General features: G+C 39.8%; 2 protein-coding genes across 8 annotated transcripts in view; one reads left to right on the forward strand and one right to left on the reverse strand.

Annotated features, from left to right (window-relative positions):
* GOLM1 (golgi membrane protein 1) overlaps positions 1-24,370 on the forward strand; it is a 37,064-nt gene extending 12,694 nt beyond the window's left edge. For all 5 annotated transcript variants that reach the window (XM_075739985.1, XM_075739984.1, XM_075739983.1 and 2 more), the window contains exons 4-10: positions 10,519-10,573; positions 11,620-11,722; positions 15,055-15,193; positions 19,059-19,176; positions 20,427-20,714; positions 21,423-21,536; positions 21,871-24,370. In XM_075739985.1, the coding sequence (XP_075596100.1) occupies positions 10,519-10,573; positions 11,620-11,722; positions 15,055-15,193; positions 19,059-19,176; positions 20,427-20,714; positions 21,423-21,536; positions 21,871-21,935 (882 nt within the window). In that variant the 3' untranslated portion in view covers positions 21,936-24,370. The remainder of the gene's footprint in view (positions 1-10,518; positions 10,574-11,619; positions 11,723-15,054; positions 15,194-19,058; positions 19,177-20,426; positions 20,715-21,422; positions 21,537-21,870) is intronic.
* The window catches only part of NAA35 (N-alpha-acetyltransferase 35, NatC auxiliary subunit), a 32,519-nt gene continuing 24,479 nt past the window's right edge, over positions 19,172-27,211 (reverse strand). For 2 of the 3 annotated variants that reach the window (XM_075739977.1, XM_075739980.1), the window contains 2 exons: positions 26,850-26,930; positions 26,301-26,581 (listed from right to left, as the gene is read on the reverse strand). In XM_075739977.1, the coding sequence (XP_075596092.1) occupies positions 26,342-26,581; positions 26,850-26,930 (321 nt within the window). In that variant the 3' untranslated portion in view covers positions 26,301-26,341. Of the gene's footprint in view, positions 26,217-26,300; positions 26,582-26,849; positions 26,931-27,211 lie in introns of those variants that run through there. The other variant, XM_075739978.1, reaches the window with a different exon arrangement.

The raw sequence follows: 27,211 nt of genomic DNA on the forward strand, positions 1-27,211 counted from the left end.
GAGTGCTTTGTGAAGAATGTGAACGTGCCTACTTAAATAGCAGTGTGTACAACTACTGCATACTATGCAAACTGTTCTGTTTTGTATTTTCCTCATGTTGCTTATATTGCCTCACATTAGGCTCTTAGCCATTAATAGCACTTTTCTTGCTGTTGGCAGAAGTATATAGCTGAGAGTATTTATTCTAGATTTATTGCTTCTCTTGTAGAGTCTCTTGACTGAAGTTTATAGATCAGCTTTACAGGACTATTATTTTCAGCAGACTGAACAGACACAGATGATGGTAATAGGTACTCTTCAGGTAAAGGGTTCACCACTAGGTGATGGTTCACTGCTTAAAACTTGTGGTGCATGAACAGAATATCACCAGAATGATCCTTGGAGGACTTGGAGGAAGAAAAATTGAATAAAAATGGAAGATGGAATTGTTTCATTAATATGCACGTCAGTGACATATTTTTAATTTATTTTGAAATCATTTTTATCGAAGATCTTAAATAATAAACCAATTCGTTTTACCTCTTTTGAGACAGACATGTTTCTTTGATAATTTCTCTTTTGTCTTTGGATTTGGTCTTTGTGTATGCTTTAAAAAAGGTGAGGTATAGTTTGTCTATTTATTTTTTTTATGTATGCATTTATTAAAAAGATACCCCAGAATAGTCAGACAGCATTTAAGTGAGTAATCAGTCTTGTCACTTCTGGCTCCTAATACTGGGCGTTGGTACTGAGAGCTGTGGAAATTGTTTAAATTTACCATCCTCTGGGAAGGTAACCCAGTTTACATTTTTGTGAAACCCATCATTCTGTTTTGGCATCTTTTTGCATTCCAGTTCTGTCCTGCAAGAAATGAAAGCACATGCATGAATTTAAAAAAAAAAAAAAAAAGGACAAAAAAAGGGCAAACAGAGCTATTTGCTTAATTTACTGTACAGTCTTTTTTACAAGGGAAATACATTTTTATGCTTCCTTTTCATAAGTAAATTTTCCTTTATCCAGAATTATTAAAAGTGACTGGAAGTACTGGCTGCAGAGTTTACAGCACAGGCTGGCCAGATGGCTGGATGACGAGAGCTGGTGACAGGAAACTTGGTGGATGAAATGTTGCTTCTGCCAAGCATGGTGTGCAACCTTTCTGCTTCAAATTACTGTGGTACCAGACAAATGTAGCTGGCACCACACAATCCACCCTTCCTGTTGTGGTGGTGTTTTTGAGTCTAGAAGACATGTAGGAGCAGTTGTCCGTTGAATCTAGCATCTGTGCCAGGAAAAGTGATGGAAAGTATTTTACAAAACCAGAACTGCTGTTGGACGTGGGGGGTGAGTGTGGTAGTCTGGGGAAGAGTCAAAGCGGCTTCTGGAAAATCTTGCTTCTGAAGTCTCTTGGAGTTTCCTTCTGAAAGAGTCAGTGATGAGGATGAGGAAGACTGATGAATGCATGCACACCTGGAATTGCAAAAGGCTACACACACATGGCTTGTAGAGAAATCATGCAGCCGCATGGTAAGATGGTGTCATCACAGGGGTGAATGATAAGGTAAAAGTTACAAAGCAGCTTAGAAATAAACCAGGTTTGTTGTTGTACTGTGGGGAGGTCACCAGTGGAGTTTTGGAGTGTTGGGAATGGCACACACAGGAGAACAAGGAGAATAACCAAAGTTGTGCAGTAATTTCTGCACAAGAATCCACAGTGTAGGTTACAGGCTGGATAACAGCCAGCTGAGGAGAGCCATCGTGGGGATCTCCAGGTCCCTGAATGGTGCAGAAAGTGCTTGTGGCCAGGAGAGACAAGGCATGGTTGTTCTCCATTCATCAATGGGCATCAAATGCAGTCAGCAAGTTGTAGTTCAGACTAGGCAGTAGTAGTGCTCTTCATGCAATAATAGATGGTGAAGCTGCAACTGTGTGACATCCATAATGCCCAGTTGTAGTGGGTCTGCGTGGATTAAAAAGCAACTGGACAAACACCTGCCCCACCACCCAGTACTAAGGTGTTGGTTCTGTCTCCAAGTGTTCCCCAGCTAGAAGTAGCTGCTGCTTAGAAAATACTGTGCTTTATGGCTGCCTTGCTCTTAATTTGGCATCCAGTGTTAGAGACAGGATGCTGGGCAAGGTGGATTTTGGGGCCGATCTAGTATAGCTGATCCTTCCTCTTAAGTGCTTTTCCTTCCAAAATCCTAAAATGCAGTTTTTCAGTAATGGAATAGGTCTAAGAAGCTTGCTGTTGAAACCCCATGAGCTGATGCTGTAGGAAGTGTTAGATAAAAGTAGTGCAATGGACTCATTGCCTGTCTTCTGCTTTTTGTGACTGGAGAAGAGCATGTCTCAGAAGACTCAAGTGGTAGGACGAGCGTGTATCTGCCTGTGCACTGCTTTGTGGCAAATTCAGAATTCACTCTTGTGATGCATGAGCAAATATCCTGCACACATGGTGTTTGTTTTCCGAGTCTGTGATTTAAGAGAAGGGAGAGTTATTTTACTAGAACCTGTGTTTTTGTCAAAAGATGCTGTCAGCTAAGTTGGCATGGATTCATCCACTCTAATTTAGGAATGTCCCTGACAGGATGGCGGGAAGAGAGGGAAAGCTTAGTTCTCCTCACTAAGAACCTTGACTTGAAGAAGCTATCCAGAATCGGAGGTTATTTAACAATGGGATGTGAAATGTAAGAAAAGACTGAGTGCTTTTTTGTGTGTGTTTATGTATACCTATGTATAAGTGTGTGTGGTATGTTCACATGTGCATACACGCGTATTTTTATACATGCAGAGGCACACAGGTATCCTTGTTTTTCGACTCCATGGATTCCAGGGGAATCTGGGATTACTGGGAGGCAAGTAATGAATTCAACCTTTCTGGTTATGGGAAACTTGGTCCTTGACCTGAACTTTATTTACCTCACGGGGATTAGCAGCAATTATTTACCTAGTCCAGGAGGGATGAATGCAAATCCAAACACCAGTCTCTCAACTCACTTTACAAGTAATACAAGCTCTCTAACTAACTAGACAGATCTTTAAGTGATAAACAGGATTTTGTTTGATACTTGTTCTTAAAGAAAAATGAAAATGCCTTCTGCTGATGTGTGGGAGTGCATGGTCTGTCTCAAAACCTGCTCTTTTTCAGGGGTAAATTATGGTTTTTCTGGTTATAGAAGAAATCTATATGGGAACAAACTTGCACAATTGAGACTTCTTACCAAAAGCAACTCTCAAGTAACATTCGAGACCCGTCTTAATTGTGGTTCATCTCTGCTTACTGTGTCTTATTACTCTGATGATAAAATACAGAATAATTATGCCACTGATTTAGTTTCATACCAGACTAATACAAAGATAAGATACTTGCCACAAAGTCATTGTCAGTGGCAGTGTGGTAACCATTTTGAGTTCAATCTGCCTTCTTTTCTAATAGAACTGTCTCTGTGTTACTTAAAGGGCAAGGGCATCGGAGGTAGGAGGTAGAGCCTGAAATACCCTATGGGCTTACCATTCACTGAGGCAATGTAATCCTGGGAAACTGCTGTCATAATTATTCTCTTCGGTCTGAGTATGTATAAAACACTTCTATCACCAGTCTGTTTTTAAAAAATCTGCTTGAATTTTTAAGGATTAATGTAGATTTAGCAAATGGCTTCTGGAAATCCATACAGAAATAGACTGAAGAGATAAAGAGAGTTTACATGAACTCTTAGTAACAACAGATAAGGAATCGGGAGTGCAAATGTTTCTAATCTGTAAGCAATTTCCTAAAGAACGATATTCTATATGGTTATTATTCAGGACTCGTAGCTTCTGGGATGTACGCATCCATGATAGTCCTTTTGAAGAGTGTAACAGGAGAACAATATGTGTAATCTCTCTTATTTTTAACTGCTAGAACGTGATTTTGCAGTTTGTCGTTTTCCTTGGATTTATGTAATTCTTCCCCAGCCCACATCTTGTTTTACTGAGGAGAGGGGCCAAGCTTTATACATTGTATGTGAAGCACATCACTGTCCTATTACTCAGTGTCTTCTAACACAGCTGCTCTCAGATCCCCTCCCTCTGGGAAAATTTAAATTCCCAGCGCAGCCTTCAGAGATAAAATATCGGTATGCAGAGAGTTGGCTCCACTCAAAAGGAATGACAGTGAGCAGGGGGAGGACAGAGGAGAAAGCCTACTGTGAAAAGCAAAAGGTGCCTATGTGTGCTTTGGTTTTGTTTTTTAAACCAAACGATGTTGCATCTTCCAGTTTTGAAAAGCTTTCAGGAAAAGCAAGCACTGCCTTGCACCCTGCTCTACTTGCCGTAGCCTGATGCTACTAAGTTAGCAAGAGAAATAATTCTTCACCAGTCTGCTTATTCATAACTGGTACAGCAGAGGTCTAGAAGACTATCTCTGTTTAAAATCTGTTTTTACATGGTGAAGAAAAAAAATGGGTGGTCTGGGACTAGCTGAACTGTAGGCACCCAAAGAGTGGTAATTTAGAGTATGTGTAAGCTTAAGTGTTAACTACTGGAACATTTCCACCTCTTCATAGCAAAATGAATGGACAAGAAGGAAAGCAGAAAGTACATTATATATGCCTGTACAGATTTTATATTAAGGTTCTAACATCACAGAATTCTGTTTTGTTTACACTGCCTACTACTTCAGTTTTAATTAAATGTAACAATGCTGTGGAAGTCCTGTAGCTGCAGAGGGCTTATTTTCTCCAATCCACTTGCCGTTGCCCTGCACCTGCGAAAGTAATTTCTTATTCATATGTGTCAACTTCCTCTGTCTTCTGCTGAGAGTATAAGAAATTGTTAACTTTACAGTTTTGGTGTTTTCTGCAGTTTTGAGGACTGAACTGCACCATTTCATCACAAAAATGAGAGTCTAGATTGCTTTTAGCAGAGGATGTGAAACAAGACGGAGTCCCTGATCTTTACCACAGTCACTCTTTAGGAATAGAGCTGGTTGTTTGTTTTTGATTTTTTTTCTTAATTGTTTGGGGGTTTTTTGTTTGTTGTTGGTTGGGGTTTTTTTCCCTTTGATGAGGATGAGGGAAGGTCTGTAATTTCTGAATGGAATTCAGTTCAGTGAGAAATAGGTATAAATGAACAATGTCTTCTCCATTTTAGGCTTGAAATTTGTTTTAGATTTGCTTCAGTTGGTGCTCCACTGAAGTATACATGAGTGTGCAGCACATAGATCGACCTAAAAAAGAAATACTTTCTTAGAGATTTTATTTATGAACTTTTTCCCCACTTACTAATATGTATTTAGCCATTAGTCTCACGTCCTAGAATGAAAAAGCCTTTCTGTGGCTAGTATAAATGGTTTCTTTACTCCTGATGGTTATTTCACAGTGGTGAAGAAGAATACAAAGAGAGAAAGGAATTGATGATACATGTTACTAGGGGAGTGTGTGTGTAGGGAGGTGTGTTTGCAAAAATGGAGAAGGGAGTTGGGAATTTCTCGATATAATTAGGAAATTAACACCAGATAATCAAAATATGGCTTGCTGCGCTGTCAGCATGGTGGTGGGGAGCAGTAGGAGTGTGCAAGGCAGAACGACGTTTTTTGCGATAAGGACTTAGATCAGTTTGAATTAATAATGAAATAGATGCCCTTCTCCCTGATTAATTATAAAAGCTTGTTTCTGCTGGTTTCTGCATGTATAAATCATACCCTCCCAGCTTGCTTTGTTCCCAGTTGGTTTTGTTAGCAGCTGATTTACTGATGCTATGACTCATCTTTTTCTCCTTGAAAGCTGTATTTGTGGATGCAAAGCCCCCTTTTTTTCTTAGATTTCAGTTCTGAAATGAGTGTTCACTCTCATCAAGCTCTTTGCTGTTCTTATTCCTTTTTCCTGTTGCACTATCTCATTATGCTTTCATGTACACCATGTACAGTCAGTGTTAGAAGGCATGTATGTCAGTTCAGTGTGCTTGGGTTAGATTGATTTATGATGGTAGCAGATGCTGAAGGAGTTACTATAGTAATGCCTCCAGGGAATATGTTTATGGACACTACTGTGTAAGGCATTAATTGAATCAAATGCAGGTATATAGTTCGGATAGAAACGTATGCTTTGAAAGTATTTATCTTAAAGCTTCCTCACAGGTATTCCTGCATTATGTTTTGGTATTTTTAAACAATAACTTTTATGTTTCTTAAATGGAGTACTATTTATGTAGACATGTTCTGTAGTGAATAAAAAAAAAAACCTCTGGCGGTTGTCATTAAAAAATTTGCTGTCCAGTTGGAGCAGGATTTTTCCATCACTGCTGGTGGCAGTGTGGCTTTTGATTTTTTTTTTTTTTTTTTTTTTTTTTTTTGGTTCCTGAAGACCTGCTGTGCACAGCATTGACTCAAATCAGGAGATTGACTTTTCCTCTGTGATAGTCACAAGGACTTAAGTGCTAGACACATTTGCAAATCTAAGGAGCTGGTTCTATGTTAAGGAGTTACTCTGTCACAGAAGATCAGATTTTGATATGGTGATATAGTGAGTTTCCAAAAGGTGGATTTTCACTCCTAGGGATCATCGGTATTATGCTGTGGGCTGAGTGAGATTTAAAATGTGACTTTCTTCCTAGAACTGAGTTTTGGCATGTGTTTGCTGAGTACTTCCCAGCAGTTTGCTTTCTTGAACTGCATAAACCCACCCCCACCACAAAATAATGTCTGCCTAATTCACAGCCATAAGGTGAAGATTAATTACCAGTTGGATGACAGGACGAGGAACAGAAAGCCTTGATGTTATTGACACAGTTGTATTGAAAGCTGGCAGTTGGAGCATTGCCCTGTAAATTATTAAACAGTAGTTCCTGGTCAAGTTAAACAGCTGACTAGATTTTTGTAATTTTTTTTTTCCTGGACTCTTACCACAAATTCAGGGAGGTAGGTGTGGCATTGCTACAAGGAAGTTTTACATGCAGTCCAGAAAGACCAAGGCACGCTTTGTGCCTCCGCCCGACTTGTGATTTAAGGAGCTTTTTTCACGTGGCAAATCATTTTATTTACTTCGCTAATCACTGTTATTATTGTCCTAATGTACAAACATTTAACACTTGTCTGTTTTACTGTCAAATAAGTGGTCCTCGTATTTGGGAGTTTCATTTTAAGGAAAAAAAAAAAACCACCCCACAACACAACAAACAGTGGGAACATAAAATTGCCATGTCATACTGTCTTTTTCTAGTCCTTTGATAGTTTCCAGTAATGGCCAATGCTGGAAACCTTGAAGGCGATAGTCATGGAACAACCTGATTATGTTGCTCACGCATTATCAAAACTTGGCATTTCCATCAAAACATTAACTTCCTTTCCCCGATAAACCAGTAAAAACAAATCCAGAGCCTTTTTTTCCCCATCCTATGAGACAGGAGAGGGAGAGGTATTAAACAATCCTGAGTATATGTTGTTATTCATGTTGTTATTATTATTTTTTCTGTTTTAACAAAGGAGCAAATCCTTTGCTTTTGAGGTTTCACAGTGGTGTTCATAGTCCAGCTGTATGTTTGAATGGTGTAGGAGTATTTCTTTTATTGGGTTGAAGACAGCTGCTTCTTTGTCAACATGTGAATGATGGCTTCTTTGAACTGTGGCTCTTTAAAGGGTGGACAAATCTCCTTTGCTGTGTGCTATCCCACTGACATTAATTGAACGCTTTGCTTTTCCTAATCAACTGGCACTTATTACTGTAGGCTTTGTGAAAAAAGTCACTGACAGTGTTGTCAGTGTTTCAGGGTGACTTGGGCAGACTGGATGCAGATACTTCTTTGCATTAAGTGGTGTGAACATATGTACACATCAGTACTTGAGCAGAAGCTTCGGGAAGCTGGGGACTCAATGTATCCTGATGTGGGACCCCTGCAGAACACTGGTGTTTTCTGGAAGGAGGATAACAAGGAAATGGGCAGTGAAGCCTAAGAAATATGCTCCTAAGACTGGAATGGATTGATTCTGAAGGGTCAGTGGATCTCATCTTTTTGTAGTCTTAAGAAGACTGTTCTGCACCAGACATTATAAATGCTAAATATGAATCTGAGTTATCCCGACATCTTGCTCACAGTAATTTATTTCATTTAGACTTACCTTAGTTCTGTCAGTGTTCAGGTGTTTTGGGCATGTGTATATATGGGTTGGTAGAGGGGGATTGATGAAAGAATAAACAGAACATGTTCCTATGTTATAGAATCATAGAATCACAGAATGGTTTGGGTTGGAAGGGACCTTAAAGATCATCTAGTTCCAACCCCCCTGCTGCGGGCAGGGACACCCTCCACTAGACCACGTTGCCCAAAGCCCCATCCAACCTGGTCTTAAACACTTCCAGGGAGGGGGCCTCCACAACCTCTCTGGGCAACCTATTCCAGTACCTCACCACTCTAACAGTAAAGAATTTATTTCAAACGTCCAATCTAAATCGACCCTCCTTCAGCTTAAACCCATTACCCCTTGTCCTGTCACTACACTCCCTGATAAACAGTCCCTCACCATCTTTCCTGTAGGCCCCTTCAGAAACTGGTAAGCCACAAATAGATCTCTCTGGAGCCTTCTCTTCTCCAGGCTGAACAACCCCAACTCTCTCAGCCTGTCCTCATAGCTGAGGTGCTCCAGCCCTCTGATCAGCTTCGTGGCCTCCTCTGGACTCGCTCCAACAGCTCAATGTCTCTCCTGTACTGGGGCCCCCAGAGCTGGACACAGTACTCCAGGTGGGGTCTCACAAGAGCAGAGTAGAGGGGCAGGATCACCTCCCTCGACCTGCTGGTCACACCTCTTTTGATGCATCCCAGGACACGGTTGGCTTTCTGGGCTGCAAGCGCACACTGCTGGCTCATGTTGAGCTTCTCATCAATCAATACCCCCAAGTCCTTCTCCTCGGGGCTGCATTCAATCCATTCCCCACCCAGCCTATAGTCGTGCTTGGGATTGTGCCGACCCACATGCAGGACCTTGCACTTGGCCTTGCTGAACTTCATGCGGTTCACACGGGCCCACTTCTCCAGCCTGTCAAGGTCCCTGTGGATGGCATCCCTTCCCTCCAGCGTGTCGACCACACCACACAGCTTAGTGCTGTCGGCAAACTTGCTGAGGGTGCACTCGATCCCACTGTCCATATCGCCGACAAAAATGTTGAACGGTCCCAATACCGACCCTTGAGGAACACCACTTGTCACCGTTCTCCACTTGCACATTGAGATCACAACTCTTTGACTGCGACCATCCAGCCAATTCCTTATCCACCGCGTGGTCCATCCATCGAGTCCATGTCTCTCCAGAGACAAGGATGTCGTGCCGGACAGTGTCAAATGCCTTGCACGAGTCCAGGTAGATGATGTCAGTTGCCTTTCCCTTATCCACCGACGCTGTAACCCCATCATAGAAGGCCACCAAGTTTGTCAGGCACGATTTGCTACTAGTGAAACTGCATTCTCCCAATCCCTGCTTTCTGTGACCTGGGCAGTGTGGCTCAAATATTTGCCAGTGAAGACTGAGGCAAAGAAGTCATTGAGTACCTCAGCCTTGTCCATATCCTGGGTAAACAGGTCACCCGTTTCATTCTGGAGGGGACCCACATTTTCCCTCGTCCTCCTTTTCTCACTGACATACCTATAGAAGCTTTTCTTGTTGTCCTTGACATCCCTGGCCAGACTAATTTCTATGCTTTGGCTTTCCTAACCTGCTCCCTGGCTGCTCGGACAGTTTCTCTGTATTTCTCCCAGGCTACCTGCCCTTGCTTCCACCCTCTGTAGGCTTCCTTTTTGTGTTTGACTTTGCCCAGGAGCTCCTTGTTCATCCATGGGGGCCTCTTGGTGGTTTTGCCTGACTTGCTCTTTGATGGGATGCATCGCTCCTGAGCCTGGCAGAGGTGACCCTTGAATATTAGCAGCTGTCTTGGGCCCCTCATCCTTCCAGGGCTTGGTCCCATGGTATTCTACCAAGCAGTTAACTGGCTCTTCAGAATGACAGAAAGCACAAAGTGAGGGAATGGAGGAAGGTCACTCCAACACTTTCTTACCGAAGTGATGGAAAAGATAGTTAGAAAAGTGATACAATGCAAGGGCTTTATGTTGCTTTCATAGAGCTCCTTTATGCTGTATGACTAATGCTTTCATAGCTCATCCTTGCATGCGTGAATGCAGGTGTATTGAGTCCCTGGTGAGAGGATGGTTGATAATGAGTGGTGCTACGCTGTATTCTTTCTTCAAGGGATAAATACAGTAAATCTGACTGTGACTGCAATCGTGAGATTAAAGCAGCATGCAATTTTAGTAGTGGACTCTTTAAATTCCTGCTCTATTTAAGTGCAGTGATATCTCCATACCCCCCACCATTTACTGGGAAATCCAAGTTAAAACAAGTGTTTGTTGTTTGTAATAGGAAATATCTAGAGCAGCTAAAAGGTTTTTTGTTTGACTGTAACCCACCACTTTGCAAAGAAAAGATCTTGTTACAGGTGCTTTGGTGGTATTGTTTATAAGATTAATGGTAACACAGGTCCTTTGCAATTAAAACATTGTTTTCTGTTTTGCTCCTTTCAGGCAGTGCTGGTGACTAACATCACAGTAAATGAACGATTAATCCAGAGTCTACGAGGTATGTTGTAATACCCCTCTGCATTTCTCTCGTATGGTTTTTTAAGGCCCCTGATTTTAAGACTTGCATTTTTCTGGTGTATTCTGAGAATGCTGCCTTTCTTCAAGTCATGGGGACAGTGCAGGAGCTTCAGTGACTTAGATCCTGCATCTGTATGATTCCAGTTCAGTGAAATGTCAGACTAATTTACCTCAACAGTAGAAGGATTTGTCCATGTAGTGCTTTATGTAGGACTCCTGACCCTTATGATATAACGTAGTACAGAATGAAACTAGCTTCTGTGTGTATTGTTAATATATATTTATTCTTCATTTGACCTTTTGCAGCATACTCTTGTATTCCTCCCTGAGGTGTCTGGGTTGTGCATTTTAGCACCAGGGGAATTCACAAATTCCTACGTTAAATAAAAAACCCCTTGATCTAATTCATTTCTATTCATGTTGGTACTTCAAAATTGTTGTTAGCAATTTAATCTTCAGGAAGTGTGGGGAACGGATCCTAAGTTCTATAAACAGGTAAATATGTTGTGGTGCTTTTTTCTGGTGCCCTCACACAAAGCTTTCTAATCAGGAAGAAAACTGTAAATCATAGATGCCTCTGTTTTTGAGGAACAGAACTGTAAATTGCATATTATTCAGGGAAGCATTGTAAGCTTGTCTTTAGATGGCTAATAAACATGAATGCCATTTCATACTATGTTCTGATTAATATTTCATAGATCTAACAACTTCCTGGGCTGAAACCTAGCAGAGCAAGGGTTTTCAAACAAATTAGAGTACTCCTTGTGAAGACGAGGAGGTAAAAAATCTATGTTACACTGTTTTTGTTAATATGGTAGGCTGAAAGGCTGTTTTTACCCAATCCTGTGCATCTTTGATGAATAAATTCAACAATTACCTATGCATTTGTATACAAAATGTAGTGAGCATGAGAGTTGGACGGAGTTAGTGTGCTTACTATTGATCTGTTGTTTGATACTTCTGTTGTAATACATGTAGGGGGGTGTGTGTGTACTTTAATATATATTTTAATCCTGTTTTGGCCAGAACACTTGAAAGAGTTACAGACAGAATATGGAAAGCTACAGATGGATGTTTACTGGTTTCAGAAAAACCAGACTAACCTTCAGAGGAAGTTCTCATATGACCTGTAAGTATGTTCTTTCTAGAAGATGGCTTCTGGGGTTGTAGGTGACTTGCTTATAACCCAGAGTATTCTTGTGATAGCTATAGCACTGTTAGTAAATGTACAGTTTTAAGGAGAAAGTAACACCTGACACATCTTTTAAAATTGCTCGAGGTTGATCTTGGACAAGACCTTAGACCTTACAACACTCGGCATCTCAGTAGCCACAAACTTCTCCCACAGTGCTTGATGTTCCTTCTGTTACAGGAGGAGAAAGGTAGCAATATTGTCATTTAACAGTTCAGGGGGAAATTGAAACACAAAGAGGCTAAACTCTGAAGAAGTTTTAAAAACTGTGATACGGGAATATGCAATGAGAAGCTGTATGTCTTTGAGCTGCCAGAGGTCTCAGAAAATTTTAGGTCAGTTATGGTCAAAGCCATGTGTTCTGCATTACAGTTCATACCTGGTCATGTTTTTTGTTGAGATTTCCCACTGAATTATAAAGCATGGATAACTGAACACAAGCGCTTATCAGTATTCTTACACTAAATATACATGTCTGGTAGTTCTAGGAGTTTCTCTTGGGTTCTTCCTGTTCAGTAATGTTCTTGTTCTCTTTACCTGTCTTCATATCTTATTGTATCTTCCCTCTGGTGTGTAGATATAGAAAACAAACAGAGTTTACTGTTTGCATATTCTCATAATGATTTTCTATCAAGAATATAATTGCTCTAGTGATGTGTATTTTTCCAGCAGCCACTGTTTACCCAGATTTTGTAGGAATTATGACTAAAAGCTCAACATGGCAATCAAAGAACTTGAATTCTGCAGGCCAAACTTGAAATACCTTTTTTTTTTTTTTTTTTTCCCCCTACTCCCATGCTTAAGAGTTAAGAGTTACTATTAGTGCTTTTGGGGTACTTACTGATTACCAGTTCATTGTGTACTCTTTTTTTTTTAGGGCATTATTACTCATTTAATAATCATGACCCAGATGGATTGTATTAGTAGAGTTCTAACAATTTAAGACTTCTAACAGAAAAGTAGAAGGAGCTTGGAGGCTTAAGTTTGTACCAACCTTTTAGTAAGCCACATTGCACGTATGTGTCTATTAAGGTACTTTTTCCCTCTGAGTTTGTTGCGTACTGTGGTTGTTAAGCACCATCTCTTTGCTGTTTGGTTAAATGACAGAGCTGGGACTCCTGGACTTCTATTGATAGTTCTGTGCTAGTTAGAGTATCTCTTTGCCAGCACCTGCCTTGTAAGACTGAGATCAGTGAGAATAAATGGATCTGTAGGTGTAGGTATGTGCTGCACAGTCATGCTCCACATGAGGTACATCCTTGAAGCACTGGATTGATATACGTGTGCAGGGAAGTGATGCAAAGCAAATGCAGTGAGTGTGGTTTCTGAAAACTGAGGCTTAGTGCCCATGTCTGGTGAAATGTTTTCAAGCGCAGTTCTGTTGAGGAAATCACCGACAGCATGCCTGCTCATGGGAGTGTGCTGTAAAGAATCCCCCTTCGTTTAACAGAAGGGTGGATCTGGAGGGTACAGCTCCAGGGTCAAGGCTGGCTCAAGGTGAAGAGCTGAGCAAGTTACAGTGGTGAAGATGGGTTTGCTTGGGTCAGGGTAGGTGTAGAGACAGGCATGATAGCATTAGCAAAATCAGACATTAGAATAATGCCTAGTCAAGCAGGAATGGTAATAAAGGTAATGAATTTGCCAGTTTGTAGCGTATCTATCCACCACTCCTCTTCCTTTCTGGGTGTGGTTTTTTTGTTTTTAAAAAAGACAGGTGGAGAAGGATTAAAATGCAATAAAAACAAGTGAGTTGCTGTTGTAGAGGGCATGTACCCTGAGAATTCCTCTGGATTAGGTAGTAGCTTATTTGCTCCTGAGAAACTGGAACGTGCTTGTTGAAACAGCTGCTGTTACACCAGGGGTATTAACACTCTTGCCAGAGCCAGGTTCAGAAATTCATCCCCCTTCTGTCTTAAGTGAGGGGGAAGTAAAACTTGCAGTACGTTGACCATGTTGTTGTCCACAGGATGATGAGAGAGGTTTTGCATGCAGAAAGATGTGTTTGCAGGCTCTGTGGCTGATGATATGCGGTGAACTTAGAGTGAAAAAAAACAAAGGAGAGAAAGGAAAAAGGGTTAAAAAAACCCCAACAAACTCCTTTGCTGCTGAGGCCAGCAGGGAAGAGAAGCAGTGTGGTGCCCAGCTAAGCCTCTTCCTTGGGCATGCTCTCCAGTGCAGTGGGTGCTGACAATGATTTTTCACCACGTTTTCACCTAGGATGATGCACTTCTCATCGGCATCCACACAAACAGTATTGCTTGTTCCTGCTCATAGTGGGATCAAAGCATGCCTGGGTTTGTATGATGACTGGTTTCTAAGCCTTCCGCATGTGTGTTACAGGGTAATGCTTATCAGCCTTGTTATTCACGAGGTCTTGTTCTTCCTCTAATGTAAGCCAAAAGTTACAAAACAGGTTATGAACATAGTGGGGGAGAAAGGGTGATCTCTCCCTGATGGCAGTCACTTCCCGTGAGAAACCCACCTTGACAGCCCTCCTGGGGTTTGCACGGGATCCTCAGCACAGCCACAGAAGGGGAAAACACTGCCCTGGCAGTTCAGGAGAAACACTGCCGCAACAGCCTAGGGCTTACCTAGAGGTTATGGAGCAGCGAGAGAAAGGCAGGCTGCAGAACTGCAAACAGAAGACCCACAAAGGTTAAGGCACTAATGGCACTGTGTAACTATTAAAAGTACGTGAAAGGTATACAACACTTGCATCTTTAGGTAATACTGCTTTTGACAGTAGCTACTGATAAACTCAATTTCTGTAACATAAGTTTTGTTACATGTTGCAGCACTACACTTTGGTGAAACACTGAGAAGGAGTATTCAGTTTGCTAGCAGTAGCTTACATTTGTTTTTTACTTCAGCTAGTACTTTGCTGTTTCCTCTTCTAGCTAAAATCCAAATATGCATTTCTGTTATCATACTAGAAATGCTTCAGGGATCAAAGTAGATTTTGACTTAACTGAAGTTGAGTGGTTAGCAAAAGACAGGAAAAATCATGTAGCTTGGTGAGCTGGTGTAACAAAAGCATTTTAAATTAATTTCCTCCAGTAGAACTTGGACTGCCTGCACCATGAGTTGGTCCTTAGGACTTAGGTTAACACATTTTTTCCTACTGACTTCTCAAATGTAAGCACAGGTAATAGAACTAAGAAAATAATAAAATGAAAGGAAAAAAAGGGAATAAATCATATGACAAAAGAACATTTTAGAAGACTGTAGATGAAAGTTAACAACTGCTCACTTGTTCATGTTTTCTCCAGGTCACAGTGCATCAACCAGATGAAAGAATTAAAAGAACAGTGTGAAGAAAGGATAGATGAGCTTACAAAAAAGGGTAGTGATGCAGCACAAATCAAAGAAAACAAAGACTTCTCAGAAGATTCAAAAAAAAGTAGCCAGGTATGGTTTGGGTAATTTCATGAACATCTTTTTATTTGAAATTCTTAAAGGGTTTTCCACCTTTCTGCTATCTCTAACTGTCATTAGCCCATCTCATTAAGTTTTGCTCTGCTTTCCTTCACATTTGTCGAATGCTTCTCATCTATGGGAAATCGAGTGATTCCAAGGACAGAACGAGGCAGAGGTCGTGCAGGAGACTCCAAATCACTGTGATTCTGAGATGGGCAGAATTTGAGAGGTGGTGCTGGGGGTGGTGCGCAGCCCATTAAAGAATATTTACACTGCTGAACTTTGGTTCACAGCTCGTTTTGACTTTGTTAAAGGACTTAGTTGCTTTGTGTGTTGAAGGTGTGTGCTGAGGATAAATTGTGCATCACTTCAGAGCAGCAGCAAGCCTTGCATATGATATTGTAGTCCAAAGATTGCTAAGATCCATCGGCTATGAATTTTCACAGAAACCCTAATTTCAGCCTTTTACAGTGTGAATGAAGGGAAGATCAAGTGGTTTAGCTGTTTGCTCTTGGATATTCTTAGTCAAAGAACCACAAAAGGCAGGCGTCGCTGTGCATGACGTGGGAAGGCTCACTAGGGTAGGGCAGGCTTGCAGCATAGGGTGGCTGCGTGCCAGCTGACTCTCTTCCTGGGATACAGAGGGCAGGAGGAAATCCTGAGAAAAGGAAGATGCATCCTGTTGTCTTGGCATGTGAATTACTGATGCTTCTTCAGTGAAGCAGGATTTGGTCAGGGATAGGACTTGATTGGTTAAGCTTGATACAGGTGGCCCTGGCAACATGCAGTGAAGCTTCTGGGCAGGAGAGCCATTAGTTTATTTCTATGTACTGAAGTAGCCCTTTCTTCAGGCTTGTGAGCACCAGTGACAGAAGTTACATTTTTCACAAGGGGTTGCACTGGGGCCTTTCCCCCATACCTGGGTGGCCAACTGTCACGGCAAAGGCAGTGAGCGTTTGGTGGTATGTGCCCTTTCCACTACAGCTAGGAAGAGGCTAAAGCAACAAGTGCTGAAGCTGGGTTTTGCAAATAGCTGGAAATAGGTGGGAGAAAATGGCTGAAACATCTGCCCAGAGCCCCTTCGGTGTTCAGGTAATGACTCCAGTCTGTGTCCAGTCCTTTATATAAAATGGTGGGAGAGACAACTGCTGAAGTTTGTGACCTTTTATCCTGAGAACGTGCCTTTGTATGAGAGCTGCAAGATGAATGAAGCATTTGAGACAGGAAATGCTAACCAGTTATCCCTTTAAAAAAAAAAGGAAAAAAAAAAAGAAAAAAAAAAGAAAAAAAAAGAAAAAAACAAAAAAGGAAAAAAAGAAAAAAGGGAACGCTCTTGTTTGTCAGTAATTCTTATCAACAGTGTCAAGTAAATAAAAAAGTAATAATAGTAAATAGTGATGAGTAGAAAGCCCAACATTTGGCGATGATACATTTGTCAAATATATCTTATTTAATGTCAAGATATCAAATACTGTTTAGAAGTTGATGTGGGGAAGACCATACTAGAGAGGTGGTCAATTGAATTTCTAGTGTTGCTTTGCAGCAGATTTTCATTTACATTATTTGTTCAAGATGCTTTTGTTTGTTTGTTGTGAGGTTTGGGGTTTTTTTTTACCATTTCCAATTTGGAGGGGAAATCATCCCTGAAGGAACTTGAGGAGTTTGGCTGAAGCCCTTCTGCAGGACAATTCCAGTCTCCTGCAACAAGTCCCATAGCGGGAGGCAGTCTTTACTCACAGTAGGCAGTAGGTTAGGCAGGGCAGGTTATCTGTTCTCCGTTTTATCTATAGATGGGATGGTCCCAGATGATGTAACCACTAATACAGCTACAGCCTAAATAAATTTTGTCTGCTTGTGTTCCCTAGTATCCGTGACAGTGTTTCGTATGTCAGCTTATAACCTTCTCAGTTGTTTGCCCAAGAATTGCAACTTTTTGCTTGTACAAAAGCTGAGTTATTTATCCTTAGTGCAAGGTAACCCTGAGGAAATCTATGTATGTTTTTAGCCCCTGTTTTTAGCTGGAATACCTGTTCATAAGGTGTACATGCTTATGTAACAGAAAGGTCAGAGTTAAAATAAAACAGAGAAAGAAAACGGAGTGTTGGTTGGTTGGTTAATGAATATACACCTTTTCTTACAGCTCTGTATTTTAAGGAATGATGTATACTTCTCGGTCGAGGAATATACAACATGTTCCAATTACTATCTTTTTATCCAACTACTTAAAAAATTTTCAACATACAACTTCTTAATTTATTCAACAACATCATTAAGAATTACTGAGCTAGAAATTTAAGATAAGGGCTTTTGCACATTTAATTAAGAGGTAATTTCTTGCTATTAAGTGCAGGCTCAGTATTTTTACAGAAGAATTCATGCCCAGCATAAAGTGAAAAATGGTGTTATGTTCAGTTTCTGATGATTTCTACTGTAGAGAGTGACCTTGAGAGGCTGAATTATTTATAAAAAAAAGAAGCATTTTTAAATACAGCATTTTTGTTGTATGACTGGAGGAAGATGCAGTTTTTCTGAATGTCCTTACAGCAATAACCAAATATTCTGTGGTAATACTTGCTTCTCAAGCTTTCATAAGAGTTAATGCTAGATTATTTGTTGTTGATGTGTGACTTGGTGTTGTTGACCCAACAAGGTCTTTAGTTCTGCCTGGCTTTGACTGAGCTTGAACATTTTCAAAACAGCCAAGTGATCGTATCCTACAAATCCTCTACCACTTCTTTCTGTAGACGTTTTTCCAAATGACTGTGTGAACACTTGACAAGCTAGTGTTTTATTGACCCGCTTAGAACAAGGGGTAGCTACAGTCTCACAAGTAACTGTAACAGAAAACTTCCTGTTGACAGCATGACTTCCCATACCATAATGTTTCCTATTAATTTGTATAGTACCAGGTATAAAAAGGTTTATGTCTCTAAATGTCTATATGCTTGTTCTTTGTCTGTGTCTTCTGATTATTTTTTTTTTAAACAAAACCAACCCCCCCCCCAAAAAAACCCCCATAGAACAGTTTCATTACAGTCTCTTTTTTTGCAATGAAGGCCCAGGTGCAGCACAGGCTCAGGCACATTTTACATTCAGCATTTGTGTGAACAGAATTGACAAAGATCTCAGCCAATTAAATGCTAATTTGAGTAAAAGTTGTAAATAGAATTTTAATTGCTAAATTTTACGATCTTCAAGGTGGTGTACATCTTTGTCATGAAGTCAGATGGGTCAGATGCTGAGAGCAGTCTAGTACCAGTATTTAATACATTCTTAAGTAAGCTCCATCACGTTAAACAGATACTGTTGTCTAGTTGGTTGATTGACATTTTTTTCTCTTAATCCTGCATTCACCATAGTTTTAGACCAGTTCTGTACTTGCTTAATTGAAGTCTTGTTATGCCCAAACTCAGTTTACCTGTCCCTCCCTACAGATGACTAACTAGTTAATGCCATCTGGTTTTTTGCTCTGCTGACCCTGCCATGGTAGCAGGAGAACATGGTAACAGTGGAGAAATGTGTGGTGTCACAGAACTGTGACTCTTAGAGAGTAACAGTGTTTACAAGAAACACTAACCAAGAACAATAATGTCACATTTAGTTGCAGTCAGATTAAAGAACATGTGTTAAATTGTCCCTATGTGTCATGATGTTATATAGAAACACCACTGCATATTCAAGATGGTATGGTACTTCCATCACCAATAAAAATTTCAGTCCAAATATTTCTGAGTGTGTTAAGATTTACCCACCCCCCCAAATTCTTACTTAACTTCCATTTCCATTTCCAAATCCAGAAGTAGTTATATAGACCAATGCTTATCTGTATACATTCACTTTATGGGTTAATATTCAGCTGCCAGCCTTGAAGCAAACAGAGTTCAAGCAAGCTGACTTGGAACAGCAGAAACACAATGAAGATGTACCTAAAGCAATACCTACAGTAAAAAAGACAGACTCGTTGCAAGATAAAGGTGAGCTGTAAATAATTGTTTTACTAGCAAATGGTTATGAACATTTGTAATTTAATTGAACATTTAAAAAACATTTTTGTACACAAGATTAAGATGGAAAAAGTGACACCAGTAGACTGAACTATAATGAATTTTCCAGCTGGAGAGGTATAATATTTATTCAAACATTTTTATTATTAGCATTTCTACTGGTTCAGTTTTGCTGTAATTGACATATTGCATATAAAGGAAAATACAAGTATTTACAATTCTGGATTCCTATTCCTCATTTAATATGGAGAAAATATCTTGCTTTTGGAAGCAATGATTTTCAAGCATGTTTAAAATTTGCTTTTTTAGTAAGACACATCTAGCCTGCGACCCCACCCGACAGAATAGCTGAAAGTTAGGTTTTAAACACACACCCATACATCCCACGTGTTGGTCACTGAGCAAAATGCAAGTAAGGGAAATGATACGCAGGAGATCAGATTAGTTAACCTAATGGTTGCTTTTGGCACTAAACTCTCAGAAACTATTAACGTGAATGGAGGTATCCTAGTGTGTCAGTCTCACATAGTACTGTGTGTGATATAAATTCAATTTCCTATTTAATTATTCTCACATGCTATCTTAAATTACAATCTTGGGAGTATGCAACTCTCATTTTAGAAAGCTAGCAATTGAAGACAGTATCTATATATAGTTTATTCAGGCAAATTTTATCATGATCTTTTCAGTTAAAAATACAGACACACAGAAAAAAAAGATACATTAATGTCTGCTAAAAGTAATAGCCATCCTGCACTTCCTCTTCATACTAAAAATAAGAACAGCTTTGATTTTCTTGCAGATCTGCCCACGTGACTGCTTTGTCCTGAGCTACTTTTCAACTCCAAATCAGTTTGTTATTAATGAAATGTAACATGCATTCCTGATGCTTATATAGCACACTGCAATTATGTAAACTACTCTGTTTCACCTGCTCAGCTTATTAACTGCACATTTTAATTAGGTAGAAGTGTGACTCTGACAGTAAACAATGCCACAGTAGTCTCTACAAGTCTCATCCTTTAGCTGTTCCCAGTAGGAAAAACATGTTACCTTCCTTGTCTGTCTCTTTGGAACTGATGTGGTTGAAAGACACTCTTTCAGAGGAAAACCAAGAATTGAACGAGAAAGATAAAGCAATACTTATTAAAGGTTTTTAACTTGTAACACCACTGAAAGGCATTAGGTTTTTTACTCAGAATCATTTATATTGTTTACAGAAAGAATAAATGGCCTAGCTGACATCAGAAAACAGGAGCCTAAGGCAGAAGAGGACAAGCTTTCTAGCGAACTGAAAAACCCACAGGATTCAGTTAAGGTGACTGCAGGTCATAAGGAAATGCTGCCTCAGTCAGAGAAGGAGCTGAAGCCATCTGAAGATGAAAAACATGTAGCAGAGCAAGATGCGTCACAGCTGGCAGCAGAACAGCCTGCCAGTGAGGAAATTGAGAGGGAGCAGCTCCTAAATTATGATGCGAAGCAGGATGACTTGCCCCCCGGAAACCCTGGTTGGTAGCACGTCACGTACTGTTAAGAACAGTAAAGAAATAAAAGCGTGGCATCACTTCTGCAGCAGTGGTGGCAGCTGGCTGCACTTAGCATAAGGTTTCACAGGGGTTAGTGTGAGATGTAAAAGGCCAGTCAGTCCCAGCAGTCTTCTACACTCTCTGGGTTCTCTTTCTGCAACATGGAGCTACCAGGCTGGGTTCTTCTGCACCACCATAGCAGCCCACCTGTACAAAGCATTTGGGGAAATTAGCCCCGAAATTTTTTCATATTAAGGCCTTGTAAGAATATGATGCATTTGAAAAGGATGTTAACCATCCACAGCACTGATGAGTAGAGAGATACCAAGTATTGATGTTTTGCAGAAAGTCAAGTTTTCAGCATTGGCTTCAGGTTTTGCTCTTCCTTAGGCTGTCCTTTAATGTATTCTGAAACTGTTTAATGCTTTTCCTTTCTGTCAATCTGCGTGCAGACTGAATTCTATTACACTTTCCAAATCCCAAAAGATTCTTTTATCTAGTTCTTTAGACAAGACTTACAAAAGCTGCTCTGAAAATTAAGAGTTCAAAAGGGAAAATAGTATGAAAGCCTACTGTAAACAGCAATTCATTCAGCAGCAAAGTAAATTCTGTGGAAGATTGTTACAGTAACTGTTGTGCAGATGACCTTACGGTATAGTATAAACGTAATTACTTTTAAAATTTTCCCAGACAAACAGGAACATGAAGCACTGAACAAGGACAAGGATGTTGATTACAATTTAGATGAGAATGAAGCTGAATCAGAAACGGACAAGCAAGCAGCACTTGCAGGGATTGAAAATGGTAAAAAAAAAAAAAAAAATTAACCTAAGTACCAGATGCTAAAAACTTTAAGATGATATTTTGAATGGTATCCTGTAGCAGATATAGCTAGCTACTTTGTTTGTTCTTTGGGCTTTCCCTCATGTTGACGGCACGACCTGTTTTCTGTGTAGCATCACTGAAGCTGCTGTTGAACAAGCAGTGGGGAGGGACAGTATTCGTAGCTTTACTGTACTACACAGTACTTAAGAGTCCTTTAAAATTTCTCCTGCTGTGTTCTAGACTGTTTTCTAGATGAACTATCACTTTTGTCTCTTAAAGAGATTTCTGTACCTTTTTCTTTTTTCATAATTAGTTCAAAACCCTGAAGATACGAAGAACCACTTATCTGAGCAAGGTGAAGAACGACAGAGGTTGTGAGCAAAGGAGGTTCATGATGCAACTTAGTCACCTCTTCATATAAATGTAGCAATGATGAGAGCAAAGTGATCTGAGAATGTTTTGATTATCTTCTCAAGGCTTCAATAAGGGCCCAAATGAAGTAGTATTTTCTTGTGAAGTTTTAGTACTGTTTCAGTGGTGAAAAAAAAGTCTTAAATTTCTGGAAGCTTGTTTTAAAGCAGCCTGACCTCTGCAATGACTGTTTCCTTCCTACTGGTTATAAAATTGAAACCAGGTAGCAATAAGTGTAGTAACTTTGAAGTCAGCTAACTTGTACAGTCATACTACAGTAACAATACGTGTAGATGGATGGTAGATGAGAAAGAGTCCTCTGCCAAGGATGGATTTCTCCCCTGGGCTATACAGTAGAGAAATCCTCAGCCAAGTTTTAAGAGGAGGTAACTTGACTAAACATGGCAAAAATGGCCCATACTGCAGTCTACCTTTGTGCCTATTCTGGCACCTTTTTACTGTAATATATAGAGTCAGAAAGCATGATTGTAGACCTCAGATACTATGTAGTATGATATACTTTCCTGGGCTTCCTAAATGAAATTGCTAGCTTACACTATCTGTAACCAGGCTGAAACACTGTCCTGGTTGTGTTCCTAGCTTTTAGGTTAAAAAAAAAAATAAAAAAGGATTCTGTCAGTACTGTCCTCTTATTAAGAGATTAGCAGGATGATTTTTCTGAAAGCTTTGGACTCCTGTTCACAAGATCAGTACTACAGCATAGTTCAGTTACCACTAACTTGCACAAGGTCAGAGAGTAAAAATTCAAACTCCTGAACTTTTCATGACAGAAGCCATCTGAAATGGTGTGCTACAACCACCCTTTACTCCACTCAGCCACGATCTTCTGCTAAAAAGTAGAAAGGCAACTGCTTGCCTTTGTAGAACAGCAATTTCAGCTGTTCAAAGTGACTCATCTTCTCTGCTGGACTTTTGAAGGAGCTAAACTAGATTATGCATTTACCAGACAGCTCAATGTCACCCACAGGTGAGCCTGTAGTTGTTGTGAAGTCCTGTGTTATGCACAAAATATCATGTTGTTACTGTCCTGTAGTCTTTGACCTTGCTGTAACTTGTTGAATGTAAACAAGAAACTAGTTTACTTGTGATAACCTAGAAATACCCTCTACTACCACTAAGGCACCCGTAACTGCAGTTAACTTGCCAGGCAGCAGTTCCATTTCGGAAAATACAAATTTGTCTTGGCTTTTCTTAATGCACTTAATTTTGTAACTACTTTTTCAGGCTGTTATTCCTCAGTGTACTAGTTTAGTTTACAAGTCCTGTACCTTAAGATGGCTAAACATGCAAGTGAAAGGTTGGTTCTTTTGCGTATGAAAAGGGTATGAGTTGTCATCAAGTGAATGGCAGGGGTCAAGTCAAATGGTGGATATTAAACCTCAGTAAGTAAACAGTTCACTGAACTTGAATTCTTCTAAAAAAAAAAAGCACTAACTTCCATTACTGGGTTCTTGGTTACTCTGCTTTTTTCACCATTTAAGTCAGACTTAACTGGTCTGGGCTACTACAGACAATCCAGCAGGGAAAACAAATGCTGGTAAGCAGGAGAGAAAAGGAGGTATGAGCATCTCTTCTAACTGACAAGTACTGGGAAACTTGAGCTATTAAGGATTTTTTTTTTAAATAATGGCATGTTCTAACATCAAAATGTTTACCTGTATTCTGAGTAAAAGGGGCATTTTTTTCTAGGACTTAATCTGTAAACAATTATGTAGCTGATACAAAGTTAATCAGGAATTTAATCATGATTGTTAAACAGAATATATTCTAACAGTATAAAATGTACAGTGAAACACTGTCTTCAAGTTGAATGAATGGCTTTAACTTGATACTGGTAAAATCCCAAACAAGATCCTTAAGGTAATTAATATATTGCCAGAGAATTCTTTTAAAAGTGTTTTGGCTGTATTTCTGTACAGTACACAGCCTGACTGGGCTCCTCACTAGCCAGCCAGATGTCCTCTCCATAAACCAGACCCCCTTGGTACAAAGTGCACTTGTTACACCTCTGACGGGGGGGCTCTGAAAACCTGCCTAAGAGCAATATTCAAAAGCATAAAGGAATACAGTCTTATTCTCAATGGCTTCAAGTACTACAGGTGCGTAACTAGCGTGGTAGATTTCTGGTAGACAAGGGGCCTCTATATAGAATTTTAAAATTAAATGACTTTAGTTGAACAAAACGAGATTCATTTGTAACTGTGGTGTGTGTAGTGTTGTGTATCACTAACATTTTTAGTTGTGTGAGACAGGGAAAGCTGCTTTGCTGTAATCATCTTCGGGTTAATTTAAACACTTGTCCTTGATGTTTTTTTAAAAAACTAAGCCTGATCCATTTTAGATAAGCATTTTAAAATAAAAATAAGCTTCTCTACTGTGTATTCACTTTATTCTGTACCGTTCATATACTTCTAATGTTAATGAATATGCAAAAGATGATCATTCCTATTTTCTTAGTTTTATAAAGGATAAGGAACTAGGTTTCTCTTTTACTTGCTGCTTCCTTTGGACAAATACCAAAGGCTGTCCTTGAGCTGCTGTCATGTAGTTCAAGATTTTTAAAGAGAGGAAATATTTTTGTGATTATTTACAAGAAGGCAGCAAACGCCAGATGAATTCTCAGTGCCCTGCACTAGAACCAGTTTGCCATCTTTGCAACTACGTTCTCCAGGATTTTCATTCTTTTGGCAGTGATACAGAAGTATTCAAGTATATTAATTGTGATGATAAGCAAACATGTAAAATGGTATGCAGCCTCCTTAGCAGAGAAATTGGGAAAAGCGTGCCTTCACAGCAGTATTCTTGCTTATTTCAAGAAGCTGCAAATTGCTGGCAGACAAACGGGTATACCACTTCAGACTTTCTTCACCGTTTTCTAGCTCAGCAGTGCTGCTGCTTAGGTGATGAAGCTGAAGTGGCATTACTCCACAGTACAACTGTGTGTTAGGAGAAACACAAGAGTCTTGCATTGTGAAGAGGAAGTTACAAGCTTATCACTATGGAGGACTCAATTTTGCACCAAAATGAAGAATTGTCCTGTTCAACACAGTCAAACCTGAAGATTTGGTTTTATGGCCTAGGTGCAGTATGGTTTACCAAAGAGCAGGTCAGCTTTTTACACTTTATTTTTTAACTACACTTAAGCACTACAGCTTACTTCTACTATTTCACATCTGGAAGCACGGGAGGAAGAACTTCCAGTAAGGAAAGGGTACATTTGAGGCTCATGTTTGAGATTTCTACCTGTATCAACTAGAAGGCAATAGGATCCAGCAGCAGCATTGCAGTCCAAACAAGAGAATGAAGGTCAGGCAAGAGCTGAACCGGCAATGCAACAAATTGGCAATCCCTCCTTTGCAATGGCAAAGTAACAACAGGATTGACATAAAGTTGCAGAGCAGTTAAAATACATTCCTCTTGTCTTGTGTTCCTGCGTGACTACTGAGTGTCAGCTACACACATTCTCCAGCAGCTAGAAAAATAAAGACAAAGGAAGAACCTGCAACTAGAAATGACTTACACCATTTCTCGCTGTCTTCAAGGTTCAAGGACTTCTACATTTCAGACAAAATACCTCCTAGATAATTGACTTCAGTAAAATAAGAATAATTGAATTCAGTGCAGTAGGAGCTAAATGACTAGTTTTCATCTGCTCTTAATTCCTATGAATTGTTTTAGTTTGCAGGACTTTGCAAGTAGAAAGACTGGTGGGTTTTTTTGCCAAGTCAGCAAATTTGATGCAATTTAGGCAAAAATATGGAAGCTCACAATCTCTCCAAGTGGCTTTGTTCAAAGCAGAATTTTGGTAGCTCAGCTATGCCTATCAGACATGGGGCTCTACTCTGTTATTTCTATTCAATTACTAAATTCCTAAACCACCATTTTATGTCAGAGCTCATTCATAAAAATGATTTTTGATTAAATCTGTAATAAAAGGTACAACATTCTTCAATACGGTTGATTAAAAACAGCTTCACCCATAAAACTTGATACAAACCACTTTAAAACAGCAGTTGCCATTCAGATCATGTAAAGTAGGCAAGACTATAGATATTCCATGTAACAGTACTCTTATCCTGGAGATCCCTCTCAGTCTGTGTACAGTACTAGATATTTCATCTTACAGCTGGTTATGCTTCAGGTATCCTAACAATAATCTCTTGTCTTTCAAACAAGCTTCACAACTGGAAAATATTTATGAGGGGAGAAGTCAAATTCTGGAGGAACCTAGAAAGACAAGATTTAAAACATTACACTGCAGTACTACTGAGTTTAATACTCAAAATGATGGATACCCTGCAGCTAGAAGAAAAAACCAGCAAAAGATTGAAGAAAAAAAAATACCTAGTTTTTTAATATCTGAAAAATATTCCAACCCAGTTCTGGATATGCCAATGTTCTCCAGCCATGATGGGCACAAAACTGTACGATGACGGTGTGCCTCTCCAGCATGCTCCTTCATTCTTCTGTGCCTGGCTTTCAGCAGGAAGGCTGAAGGCCCTCTCCTGCCTCTGACCCGTGGGGCACCTGCTAGCCCTGACAGGCAGCACTCTCCCACTGTGCTCACACAAGCTGATACCAATTACTTCTTCCTGCTCTTGAAGAAAACTCGTAGTCGTACAAGTCATCCCACATGCACTTCCCAATTATTTTTTCCATAACATTTAGGAATGAGAGTTTTCCATATTTAAATAACTACAACAACTACTTCCAAGGGAAAAATGGATTAAGTTACTTTCCCAGTTCTTTTAAGAGTTAGAGTAACTATGGCCTGAATTTGCTTATTCAGCTGTAAGAGATCTGTGGTAGAATTGTGTGTAATACTGCATTTCACATTCAATTCAGCTGGCATTTTCTTACCTTAGAGTCTTTTTTGTGGCCTCCTGCTAGCAGCTTCATGACCACAATATTGGGTTTAGCAACTTTTAGAATTCGATTCACCTAAACACAAAACAGCAAGAAGTTTTCAAGTGAAAGCATATGACCTCAAAATTATTTAAAAAGATAATACCCAAATGCTTACATACTCTTAACAATATAGCAGTCCTCTTACAGTATCAGTTTAATAGAGATCAGGGCATTTTGGATTTGCTTTGAAGTATAACAGCTGCATTAATGAAATTTAATGAAGGGGGCATTTATTTTAGTAGTCATTTTTTTATTCAACAGACCACGGAAACCACTGCTCTCCATGCTTATGTTCAAAAATTGTTAAACTATAG

The sequence above is a fragment of the Balearica regulorum genome, chromosome Z (genome assembly GCF_011004875.1).
Source record: "Balearica regulorum gibbericeps isolate bBalReg1 chromosome Z, bBalReg1.pri, whole genome shotgun sequence".
NCBI lineage: Eukaryota > Metazoa > Chordata > Aves > Gruiformes > Gruidae > Balearica > Balearica regulorum.